Below are 12,297 nucleotides of genomic sequence, written 5' to 3'. Positions count from 1 at the left end.
ATGACCAAATGTAGACCTGGAAAAAAATAATGTGATGTTGACATTTTAAAATAAGCTGCGCACAATAGTTGTTACTTTCCCTACACGTTATCGCCGTTAAATCACTCCAAGACAACTTCTTTCTTTCAATTATTTTGAAAGTTTCTACCGGAAATACAAACGGTTTATACTTAATTACGTACTTTAATGTTCAGGTGTTTGCATTATCATTACTTCATCTTAAAGAAAACTGCATATCGATTGATTTATAAATCTATACGTACATGCTGCGTAAACGTATTAATATAATTTCAGTGCCCTTGTGGCGGTGGCAGGCTTCACACTAGCTATTGTTCTTTTATTTTGGAATCCTACTTTCGGAAGTGTTGCATCACGTGACGACGTATCCTAATTTCTCATTGGCTACTGTCGAAATTTGAAATGCAACGCGCTTTCGGCATCTGGGAGGAAGTGAACAATGGTACAGCAAAAGGGTCGTGGAGAAATATAGACGAAAACTAACGTTACCGCAAGGCGTATGGTGTTCAAGACTGCGCATTTAATTAAGCGGTAGGTGAGTTATAGTTCGTATATTCAGCTGCATTGTACGGTTTTAAGCTACAACCGTAGCTTAAGGCCGCCGGAGTTTTTTTTAATTGTTCAGTTATTGTAGTTAACGGGGCCAATCCAAACAAAGTAACCTCGGCATTCGAAACTTTGCTATAACCAAAAAAAAGAGACGTTTTGAATTAACTAAATCCGGTAACATTAAGCCCTCGCATCGAGCCTTAAGGTATAACGGGGCTATTGATGACTGTAGCGACAGTATGTAGAAATTTCCGTTGCAGGATCCCTCAACATTTTCTGCATGATTTGGGTTAATCACATCTAATTATGTTGAATAACTTCCATTATTGGTTTGTGTACTGCGTCCTATGTTGTATTGCAACGTTAAATTTATATTTCTGCGTTAGTTTGGGTTTATTAATGGATTACACGTTGTAAACGGCCAAACCTGTATTGAGATATTGCCATCCTGTTCATGTGATTCTGAAGTAATCGTAGATATTGTGTATTTTAAAAGGTCTTTATTCAAAGGACATCATGGAGATGGCCGTGCTGAACCTCCAAGGCTTGTATGATGAGATGAGGTCACAAATTGACCTTCTCAATGACAACATCGAGCCCAGTGAGTACTTTATAGTTCTGCTCTGTAAATGCAGCGTGTCCCATCTGACTGTCTGCTGTACCATTAATGTTTGACCTTGTTGTTTCTTAGACTTCATCCAGATGGCGAAAAACTTTGATCACTGTCGGCGCAGATGGGCGAGCACCGAACAGGAACTGGGGTCTTGCAAAGAAATCCTCACTAAAACTGAGACGGAGAGAGGAGCCTTGGAGGTCAAACTGAAGCACGCCCGCAATCAAGTAGATATTGAGATCCGGCGCCGGCAGAAGGCTGAGACCGAGTGTGAAAAGCTGGTATGTGCGAGCGGTTTTCTGGGCTTGCGTGATGATCTATCTGGATAAGATTGATTCACGTTTGAATGTTGGTTCCTTTGCTGTAACACAGGATCGTCAAATTCAGCTGATTCGGGACCTTCTGACCAGCGAGGGATCTTCAAACAGCATCCAGCTGAGTGCAGAGCAACGCTCAGCTCTGGGCTTCTTAAACACAAACTATCAGGCCGCAGGGAACCTAAACACAAGCCGAAGGTAAATGTAATCATGCGGCAGCATATTGTAGGGCAGCCAGTTGTGTATTCTGCCGTGTTTTTAGTTTGGTCCCTGGTCATGAATTAATTTGCATGTCAGAACATCTCCCCCCAGATTCAACAAGTTTTGTATTCATGAGAATACAGGTGCTGCGAAGGGTTTTTAATGTAAATAAGCCATGGGGTTATTTTATGCTTTAATCGTAATCCTGATCCTGTTTATAAGGATTCTGGTGAAAGCTCGATCTAGTTCAGTCCGGCTTAATCCTTGTTGCTATGGATGACAATGACAAATGTTTTTCAGTGTGAAATATTGCCTGTGTAGGATAAATTCATTCTTGTTTATATGTATATATTGTGTCCCAGGCTGACAAGGATAGATGAGTCCGCCTCCATTTTGTCAGATATCAGTTATGACAAAACTGAGGACTCAATTGTAAGTCTTTTTCTTGGATTTAAAAAAACATTATTCTATAAAGTTCACTTTTAATGCTGATCTACTTCCTTGTGTTCTTTCGCTGGGACAGGATTGGGACTCCACCAATGTGAGGACAGTTCGCCTCAAGAAACGAGAAAAAAGGGTGCGTTAGCTTCACCTGCACCATCGCTCTTCAGCAGTCTGTTTCCCTGATGTGTAACTCTGATACTGCTTGTTTCTCGCTTCAGCGTTCTTCAAGAAATCAAGTCGATGGTCCTCCGTGTGCCTCTAAACGCTCTCGGTCAATTGGCAGAACTGCAGATGGGGTATGTTTTCCTGTTTACACTCCTATAACTCCTCACGCTCATCCCAGATGGAAACAGTTCAAACCTGGGAACCAAAGCTTGTTTAGCCCACGTTAAAAAACAAATATGTGTCTAATAAGTCTTAATTTGTGACAGGTGAATGAGTCGCTGGTGGCTAAGACCACTGTAAGTGTCCCTGTGAATGGAGGACCTGTGGAAGCCATCGCTACCATCGAGACCATTCCTTACTGGACTCGCAGCAGGAGAAAGACTGGTAAACTATTCATGAGAGCTTGAACCCACTGGAACCTGTTGGATAGCCCAGTTTAGTGTTGAGAAAACATGATTTGGAATATAAATGCTCACTTTATTTTCTCCTGTTCCTGCAGCTGCTATGGAATTTGATTCTGAGTCCGTCCAGTCTGAGGAGCTCTTCAAGCAGCCCAGCAACCCCGAGGCAGACGTGAGGACTCAGCCCAGCACCCCACAACGCCAGGGAGGCGTTAGGCTTCACGAGTTTGTCTCCAAAACTGTGAGTTCTGCGTCGTTTGTGAACGAACCGACGTGAATCCGGCGAGTTCCCCCACGCCGACCTGCTGATCACGGGCATCTCATCGTAGGTCATCAAACCCGAGTCCTGTGTGCCGTGTGGAAAGAGGATCAAGTTTGGCAAGATCTCGCTGAAGTGTCGGGAGTGCAGGGTGGTCTCGCACCCCGAGTGTCGGGAGCGTTGCCCTCTGCCGTGCATCCCCAATCCTATCGCCACACCGGTCAAAATCGGAGAGGTGTGCAAAAATGTCTCATTGAACTGTTTTCTGACATTCAGGTGTGGCCATGAATATTAATTCCATGTGTAACACAGGACTTATGATTTTTATTCCCTTTCTGTCTGCAGGGCGTATTGGCAGACTACGTCTCTAGCACTGCACCCATGATTCCTGCTCTTGTGGTCCACTGCATAAATGAGATAGAAAATAGGGGCCTGCATGAGGTGAGGGTTTCCCTGCACTCACTCACAGGCACTGACACACACTCAATTCTCTAAAAGAGTAATGACTCCACTTATTAGTTTCCTTTCTAATGCTCTATCTTGTTGAACGGCGCTGGTCACAGCTGTTCCCTTTGCTTATCTGTCCAACCACATACCGTCAGACTGATGGAGACAGATCATTGGAATCCGATTTTTCGAAATGTCCTGCGAGCTTTTGGGAGGACTAATTATAAAAAAAAGTGTATTATTGCGACCCATTAGGAAAGGCACAAGGTTTCTCTCACTTATCTGCTTTATTAGCTGAATGAATTTCTTCTACTGTATTAAAAAGACAAGATCTTTGGAATGAGCCTGTTTTAAATAGGTTATAAAAGAAATCCAATGTGTGATTTTCCAGAGACTTGTATTATTTTAAATTTTTCAGTCTGTTTCAGTGTCTTTATTGCCAGAAGTATATTATGTATAAATGGATCATTTGGGTAACCGATTTAAAGCTGTTTCCCCTCCCCCCTCAGACGGGTTTGTACCGTCTGTCTGGTGCTGATCGTCAAGTGAAGGAGCTGAAGGAGAAGTTTCTCCGCTGTAAGACCGTTCCTGTGCTCAGCAAGGTGGACGATATCCACGTCATCACCGGAGTCCTCAAAGACTTCCTGAGAAACCTTAAAGAACCTCTTCTCACATTCAGCCTCAACCGTCCTTTCATGGAGGCTGCAGGTGTGTCTTTGTACCCTCTGATGCCTTCGGTACGCTCAGCTTTAGGGGTTCTTATTGGTTTTGCTCACTTGTTTGTTCCCTTTCAGAGATATCTGATGACGACAACAGCATAGCTCAGATGTACCAAACCATCGGAGACCTGCCGCTGCCCAACAGAGACACGCTGGCTTACCTGATCATTCACCTCCAGAAGTAAGCACCAATTAAACAGACAATGAAGTGAGAAATGAAGACCTGCCCGAGGAGACAAACGATATCTTTTAAAAACCCCCGCAGGGTTGCCAACAGCACAGAAACACGGATGGATGCGGGTAACTTAGCCCGGGTGTTTGGTCCAACTATTGTGGGTCATTCTGTTCCCAACCCGGACCCAATGACCATCCTACAGGACACCAAACGTCAGCCCCAGGTGAGCCAAACCCAGTCGTCGTTGTATCCTGGAACAAGCGATGTCGTAGTTTGGTTGTGAATTTGTAGCCGGATTTAAATCGGGCTCCTCGTTGAGCTGTGAAATAACCCCGATCCTGTCCTCCTGCGTTGTCTTCAGGTAGTAGAACGCCTGCTCTCAATGCCGGTGGATTACTGGAGCCAGTTTGTGAACACGGAAAATGTGTCGCCCAACCTGAATCACCTGATAATCGAAAACTCCAACTGCTACTCCACCCCCGACAAAAGTATGAGCGCGTTACTCATTTTGGGCCACGTTGGTTTGCAGCTTTGCTCTGATGTCCACCTGTCCTGTTTTCAGTGAGCTTGCTGGGACCGCTGACCACTCCGGAGCACCAGTTCAATAAAACCCCCTCCTCCAGCTCTTTGTCTCAGCGTATGAGGTCCACGCTGACGCCCAGGTAAACACACGAGCTCCGGCTCTCGGTGCACTCGTTTAACGCCTGATTAATTGCCCTTGCTTTGACTGCTGCATTCCGCTGATCCAAAGTTTACAAAAAACACAAAGATGGGATTTAAACAGATGTTTAGCTTCTCCTGATCCTTCATGGACTCTTGGTTAGGTCCTAATTTTGCTGAACGATATCTTGTGTGACATCTTGTTGCAGGTTTGGGAGCAAGAGCAAATCAGCAGTGGGATTTTCGCACCAAGGGAAATTCTTTTCCTCTCCACACATCATCTAATCCTAAACAGCAACATTTAAACTTTTAATCCCTTTTCCTGTAATGGCTTTTGAATCGTTTCATAACTCGGTACTGCTTTGATCGTAGCTTTAATCATCCAACAGTCCCCTTACTTATACTTGCTTGAATCTTTTACAGTGGTTAGTTCTATTTTGATGATTTTTAAGTGTTGAAGCTTTTTTGTTAGGTTTTGCTATCTGTGCACACTTTAATCACTTTTGCTATGTCCCTGTTAATCATTTTAACTGGTAATGTGTGAGACCCAACAGCATATTAGTCTTTGACAAGTGTGGGCATCAGTTAAATACGTCATACGCAACGTTTTATACTTTTCACAGTTCTTCAGCTCATGTGTCACTCAGAAGCTGATGAACTGAATTCTTTGACATTTCATTTTAGGTTGAAAGTCGATGTGATTGTAACATCCTTTTAGTTTTGTTGCTTGTGTTTCATGTCTTCATCTTGTTGTGAACTGTAAAATAAATGTTCACCATCTCACACGTCGTCTCACATCAGTTATTGGTTAATGAGTTGCTCTAATCTCCAAATATTTGAGACACATTCCTGCCTTGTTGTGGCTGCTGCCACAAAGAAATAATGCAATTTTAATTTATTCTGCCTGTTGGGAGTCAGAATTGGAATCAGCTCAGAGTCCCGCATAACATCAAAGTCAAACTTTATAAAGTCCTGGAATTGATGTTCAGAACACTTGGAGGTAGCTTTTAAAATTTAGGGAACGGCCAGAGTAGGGGGGTGTTTTTGGTGTAGTGTTGGAAGGCAGGATCAGAGCCCCACTTCCTCAGAGCCTGCTTCTCTAACATCGGGATTCCGCTGACATAACGAAGGAGGAACCAGACGAAGAGAGGGGACGCCACACTCAGGTACTGGGGGCCCGCCATCACCGAGGAGGCAGACAGCCAGAGACCCGACCACTGCAGGATCTCTCCAAGGTAGTTGGGATGTCTGCTGTAGGCCCACAGTCCACTCTGGATGAACTTCCCCTGGTGGCGGAGGAAAGCCAAATGAGATCTACTGCAGTCAAGCACGAGGCACAAATACGCTACATGGTGGCTCGTTACAAAAGTCCGTTGACTTACTGCATTATTTGGGTCACTCTTGAAAATCCATTTCTGCTGGTCAGCAATGGCCTCAGTGGCGAAGCCAAAGCCCCATAGAGCCCAGCCCACGTAGTCCCTCGTCCCCAGAGGCACGTCTCGCCTCTCGCTGTTGAGCAGGAGCGTCGGCAGCAGGGTCATAAATACCCACATGGCTGCGTGAAAGAGGGAGAGTCGGGGCAGGCGTTAATGTGAAAGTGAAATGAAACGTTTGGTAACGACTGACGTGGAAGTCCTAACATGTCTGACATGCAGGTATATTCCCAGAAAATGGTGCTAGTACAATATTCTGATAAAACTCAAGGAATCGTATGATTTTCACTCAGGCAGGGCTTAATGCCTCCATGAACTAAATGCACTGGGAGAAGGAGAACAAACGCATACATGAACAGCAACAAGGCCGACAATGATTTATTCTGTTCAACGCAACGTTCAAGGACTGTGGAATTGCCTGGAAGTACCTTGAACAGTCCAGTATACAAAGAAAGTCCCTGGGCTGTCTCTGACATTGTTAAACCTGCGATCGTGACCGTCCTTCAGGATCCGGAGGAAGAGGAAGGTCCCCAGCCTGCAGCAAGACCACAAGTTAGCGCCGCATTATTCATTAACCCCTCGTTAAGGTTTTACGTTCCTCGGTTGCTTGAACGGCCTTGGCAAGGACCTGCCTCACTTACCTGAGTCCCCACGCCGTCACCAGTCCAGTCTGCACCTTCTGACGGATGTGATTGGCTCCTCCCCACATCCGACTCAGGTGGGCGAGGAGTATAAATGTTCCAGATCCTGGTTGGAAAAAAAGAGAGATAAACCGCGTCCTGCCTGGTTGAGGAACACGGGCCTGGCGGATGCCTGCTGCTTTCGAAGGCGTGTTCGATGAATCTTTTACCCAGAGTTCATCAGACAATTAGTTCCAAAGTTCAAGGGTAAAAGATTCAGTGCAGCTCACAGGAGAGCCAGAGGAGGACAAGGAAAAAAGAGAAGTTCAGGTGATTCTTTTGAAATTAAACAGATCTCGGGCACTGGGGGGCAAAGGTAAGGTGCGCTGTTCTACATGCAACAAGACGAGATGATTCTGTTTACACCTGCAGGCACCCGATGCATTTAAGTTAGTCTCCGACCGAACTGATAATGTCACTGAAATGTAAAATGCATGAGCAAAATAATGCTGAGGATCACAGAGATCACAGCTTCTGTAGGTTAGATCTGATGAGTCTCACGGAAGGGGGGGGGGGGGGGCAATAAAAGAGAGAGAATTCTACATTTAAATAAATTGTAACTAGCTGATTAATCACAATGCTGTCAAATTAAGTGGGGAAAAATAATGAACCAGAAATCAACTATTGGCGGGAGTGGCTGGTTGAAAGGGCCCCCTTGGTGCCCTGTAGAGGCGGGCCCCAGGACTCCTCTGTGCGCCCCTGCTGCTTGTCTATTTTAAGCTGATTAGAGTTCTGCGCAGACTCTGCTGCATCATTTCATAACAACGCCGATTTAGATAACACGTTTTGTAAGAATGCCACTTTAGACGGACTGCAAAGTTTGTGTGTGGGGGGGGGATAAATATTCTAATCACGTTTGGAAACACACAAAAACGATTAAATAAGCGATTTTGTGGCTAAAATGCGCCCGTCTACCCAACAAATTCACACTAATTAATTTAGTTAAGTAAGTCAAGTTCAGAACCTGGCAGAGTCTCCTTAAAGTTGTGGGATGAGTTTACCTGCCAGATCATAGAACTTCTCGGTTTTCAAGGCTGCAGCCAGAGCCCAGCCGGCCCACTGGATGCCCACGTCGGTGGCGGCACATTTGAGCAGAGTGCTCCCCATGATCAGGTCCTGCAGGGCGGCGAGCAGCACGGGAATCTGACCGTTCAGCATCAAACCACTCCCCCGACACTTGAAGAAACAAAAACACTGTGGTGAAAGTTCAGCGCTGCCATTTTTCTGTCGGGAGTGGCTTGGTCGCGGGGGATTCTGGGTGTTGTAGTTTAAGACCAGCGGGCCCGTCACTCCGCATCAAATATGGAGCAATATTTAAAATTCTGCACTAGATAAATGTAGGAGAATCTAGTCGATATTAGCTAAAATACGCTAAAACATGTATCACTGTGTACAAAATACAACAAGAGCAGCAACGCTTACAAGCAAATACCACAAGTTTTATGTAATAGTAAAGAAAATGAAAATACAAGGGAGATTTAAGTTGGACCGGGAGAGGAAAAGTGGTAATGTTCCTTTGTTTGAAACCTCCCCCCTGGTTAATTAGTGAGCGGTGAATTAGAATGACAAGGGTTTGACCAGCCTCCAAAATAAATGACAGCAGTGTTTCTCTGAACCAATTGAATGTTTCTGCTGCATTTGTGCAGGGAAGGTAGGGGGGGAGGAGGAGAGAGCCAACATAAAGAGTCAGAAATAGGAAGACTTCTAGACAGAGATGCCATTTTATTTCACTGCAATAATTTGTTCTTGCTGGGTTTTTTTTTTTTTTAAAGTTGTTTTCATAGTAAAATATGCACATAATCTGAGGGAGTACGAAAAGTGTTTGTTTCAGTGATAGTTCAGAATGGCTAAATTAATGCCAGATTGTTGTTACTCTTTGTTTCTCTACATAATTAAGAATCAATTGCTGAGACTAAACATGGCCGACAGTCAAAGAAGAACCTCTGGCGACTTTGCTAAAAAAGTCCAACGACAGTTGAGCAGAGGCAAAGAGAAGGTAAGGACGCGGCAAAATCCCCTTTCCCTGTTCTGTTACCGTTCATACGCTGCCACTGCGACTCTTTCTCCCCCTTCTTCTTCTGCAGGTTCTCCAGAAGCTGGGAAAGACTGTGGAGACCCGAGACGACCAGTTTGAATGTTGTCTCCAGCAGTTTATTGACCAGCAGGTGATTAAATCAATGATGGATGGGAAAATGACAACGGCGGAATTGACTTAAACGTCTGATTTATAAATCAAAAGGGATTTCGCAACCGCTCGGGATGGTCAAACACCGTCGCAGTTGTAAACGTCAAATCTGACAAAAGCGCTTCCCTGTTTGCAGACCGATGGGAACCGAATATACAAGGACATGAGGAACTATGTTAGTGCAGTGAGAGGTGAGGCTGGCTTCATTCGCCGCAGTGACGTGGACCCGTGACCTCGGCCGACCTCACCGAGTCAGTTGTGCTTTTACAGACATGCGCGAAGCCTCCCGACGCCTCTCCCAGTCCCTGTTTGATGCTTATGACCCCAGCTGGGTCGGGGAGGAGGACCTGGGAGCCATTGTGGAGGTCAGCAAGCTCACCTGTCCGATATTCAAATCGGAGCAGCTGCAGATATGGAAAAAAATTTTTTAAATCGAAGGTGTGGCTGCCGCCATTCTTGATAAATAACTAATATCTACATTGTGCCTTTTAATAAGGGAGAGGACCTCCTGTGGAATGACTATGAGGTGAAGCTGTTGGACCAAGCTGTGCGTGCCATGGAGTCCTACGTGGGCCAGTTCCCAGATGTCAGGGTAAGACATGAGCACCTGTGGACCCACAGACAGGTTAAATACGCGACACTCAACACATGAGCAAGGCACACAACCAACTAACGCGCATCAACGTGCAGGAAAAAATCTCCAAAAGGGGGAGAAAGCTGGTCGACTACGACTCTTCCCGTCACCACTTGGAGGCACTGCAGACCGCCAAGAAGAGGGACGACATCAAGATTCGGAAGGTGAGGAAGCGCCGGTTTCATCGGCAGCGCGGCTCGTACGTTTGCCTTAAATGAGCTGGTCTGTGCAGGCGGAGGAGGAGGTGAATGCTGCCAAATCCGTCTACGAGAACATCAACAGCGAGTTAAAGGAGGAGCTGCCGGTCCTCTTTGACAAGTGAGGTCATGTCCCCGTAATCACATCTCCAGCACAGCATCTCAGACTTTTCAATGACTCTTGATGGGTTTTTCCCCCCTTTTCAGCCGTGTCGGATGCTACATTTCAGTATTCTCATCCATGTCCAACTTGCAAAACATCTTCTTCAAGGAGATGCACACGGTACGACTTAGCTGCATCTGAACTCTGTTGGGTTCTCGGGTCGCTGATCACCATCTCTCTACCTTTAGTTCACTCAAGACCTCCAGAATGTGATGAAGGAGCTGCAATTGCAGCATCCAGACAAAGTGTTAGCTGTGAGAGGCCTGCAGCGGTAAATATTCCGCACATTTGAATCTCTACAGCTTCTTCCAGGATTAGACGTTACTTGAATTGTTGTCTTTCCTTTATATTTCAGTTTTGGCTCCTTGAAGAGACGTTCGCTGATGTCCCCCAAAGCCTGGAAAACCAGTTTTTCTGAGTTTCACTGGAACTATAATCCAAGATCCAGCCTGAGGTCAAGTTTCAGATCTCCTGAGAAACCTCGCCACAGCACTCTGCCCAGGGAAAGCAGCTCCATCATGGGCTCTTCCCATCATTCTATGCTGGAGATCTCTGAGTCCAGGGACCAGGACACAGAACTGAACCACAGCGAGATGCAGAGTCCACCCAGAGGCGGAGAGAAAGGTCCAGAGGCCGCTGGAGGTGACAGCAAGCAGAATGAGGAGGAGGAGCGGAGCGTAAAGAAAGAAGAGTCTGAGCCTTCAGCAGAACGTGATGAGAAAGCTCTGCCCAGCGAGAGCAGCTCTGAAGAGAACGTCTCCTGTGACTCTGAGAGTTTGGAGCAGCAGCTGTCCGCAGTAGCAGCAGCAGACAGCGGCCTGCTGCACATCGATGAAAGCGATGGCAGCCTGGAAGACCTCAACGTTCCTAAAGAAAATGGGCTGGGGAACGTCCCAGGGATGAAGGAGCAGAGCGGTCCTCACAAGGTTTGTGTTCCGAGTAGCACACGGCTGATGAAACCTCTTCTGTTTGTGACTGAGCTCCTCTCTGCCTCCTCCAGGATGTTCCTGTGGAAAACCAGGCCTCTCTGGACACAAAGAGCACAACGGTATAAAATGTTCATTTTTAGAACTCAAGGTTTGTATGGTTTTGTGCACCTCTTTAGTCTTTTCTAATGCACGTGACTGAACACCTCCTGTGTTTTTGACACCAGCAGAGAAGCACATCTGACTGAAGCTGCAGCCAGAAAAAGTGCCGAAGACTGAAGATTCCAACTGGTTTTTTTTATTTATCGTTTATTGAAATCATTTATTTTTGTAATAGCTGTTTCTCAGTCCAATGCAGGTTGAGTCTCTCATCTTCAGACCAACTTTTAATTAACTGAAATGTTTTGATCAGAAATCAGAGGCGTTTATAGTGTATGACTAATTAAGTAAGTACTGCCGCGGTATTGACACTCAATGGGTGCTAAAAACGCAAAGAAATTCAAATTCTGTTTAATTTCTCAGTGTATCTACATCGAGGAACCTCTGCGCTGAATGCACCCATGTTTGCAGTCGCTTCAAATCCAATTTTGTTCTCCCTCAAGCCAAAATAGTGTGTTTAATAATGTGTTTAATTCTTTTAATCACTTTATCACCACGTGCCAGATCCCACATCCGGCACCTTGTCTTTTTACCACGGGAGATAATTGAACTGTATGTAATGATAGATTGCTGTATAATTCTGAAAATACTGAGTCTTCTGTATCAAATTTATATAAATTGCTTGACTTTAATTATTTGAACCACTAATAATTCAGCTATACTGATGAATACAAATCATATTCCTCAATGTTAGCTACTGCTATGATAATTCATCAGTATACCTGAAAATATGTAACATGGAAATAAAAACTAAACCCATGACAACTGCCCCTAACTGTTTTAAACTTGCTAGATCATTACTTAAATTCTTTATTATAGTGAAACATGTTTTTCCCCCTTTCTTCTGGATTATTCAAAGGTCTGTTTCAAGAAATTCTGGAATAAGCCTACTAAATACAGGACTTTAACTTATTGGGGACTTAATTATATTCAGAGCATAAATATTTACATG

The 12,297-nt window shown here is 45.0% G+C and overlaps 3 protein-coding genes across 10 annotated transcripts; 2 read left to right on the top strand and 1 right to left on the bottom strand.

The window, feature by feature from the left end:
• Positions 1-415: 415 nt before the first annotated feature.
• Positions 416-5,751, top strand: racgap1 (Rac GTPase activating protein 1). 4 transcript variants are annotated; one of them, XM_057040626.1, is made up of 17 exons: positions 416-549; positions 1,064-1,168; positions 1,259-1,461; positions 1,553-1,695; positions 2,061-2,130; positions 2,222-2,275; positions 2,361-2,438; positions 2,574-2,691; positions 2,807-2,949; positions 3,038-3,202; positions 3,313-3,408; positions 3,924-4,122; positions 4,209-4,314; positions 4,399-4,531; positions 4,670-4,796; positions 4,871-4,970; positions 5,178-5,751. In XM_057040626.1, the coding sequence occupies exons 2-17, from the start codon at positions 1,084-1,086 to the stop codon at positions 5,251-5,253; spliced, it is 1,896 nt and encodes a 631-aa protein (XP_056896606.1). In that variant the 5' UTR covers positions 416-549; positions 1,064-1,083; the 3' UTR covers positions 5,254-5,751. The 4 variants fall into 4 exon arrangements, with proteins under 4 accessions (XP_056896606.1, XP_056896607.1, XP_056896608.1 ...); XM_057040627.1 differs by having other exon boundaries at positions 416-553; XM_057040628.1 differs by having other exon boundaries at positions 433-549; positions 1,078-1,168.
• On the bottom strand, positions 5,450-8,327 carry si:ch211-210c8.6 (uncharacterized). The gene is made up of 5 exons (XM_057040705.1): positions 8,083-8,327; positions 7,043-7,148; positions 6,830-6,936; positions 6,351-6,523; positions 5,450-6,254 (listed from the first exon to the last, which is right to left on the bottom strand). The coding sequence occupies exons 1-5, from the start codon at positions 8,237-8,239 to the stop codon at positions 5,976-5,978; spliced, it is 822 nt and encodes a 273-aa protein (XP_056896685.1). The 5' UTR covers positions 8,240-8,327; the 3' UTR covers positions 5,450-5,975.
• On the top strand, positions 7,176-12,183 carry bin2a (bridging integrator 2a). 5 transcript variants are annotated; one of them, XM_057040679.1, is made up of 13 exons: positions 7,176-7,351; positions 8,979-9,077; positions 9,166-9,246; positions 9,403-9,457; positions 9,537-9,631; positions 9,763-9,858; positions 9,957-10,064; positions 10,133-10,218; positions 10,305-10,380; positions 10,449-10,531; positions 10,616-11,186; positions 11,261-11,308; positions 11,417-12,183. In XM_057040679.1, exons 2-13 carry the CDS (start codon positions 9,000-9,002, stop codon positions 11,432-11,434), a joined length of 1,395 nt encoding a protein of 464 aa, XP_056896659.1. In that variant the 5' UTR covers positions 7,176-7,351; positions 8,979-8,999; the 3' UTR covers positions 11,435-12,183. The 5 variants fall into 5 exon arrangements, with proteins under 5 accessions (XP_056896659.1, XP_056896657.1, XP_056896661.1 ...); XM_057040677.1 differs by having other exon boundaries at positions 11,414-12,183; XM_057040681.1 differs by having other exon boundaries at positions 11,261-11,337.
• Positions 12,184-12,297: the final 114 nt, after the last annotated feature.

Source organism: Takifugu flavidus, chromosome 8, assembly GCF_003711565.1.
Source record: "Takifugu flavidus isolate HTHZ2018 chromosome 8, ASM371156v2, whole genome shotgun sequence".
Lineage (NCBI taxonomy): Eukaryota > Metazoa > Chordata > Actinopteri > Tetraodontiformes > Tetraodontidae > Takifugu > Takifugu flavidus.
Note: the sequence above shows the minus strand (reverse complement) of the source record. Positions and strands in the feature narration are given on the sequence as shown.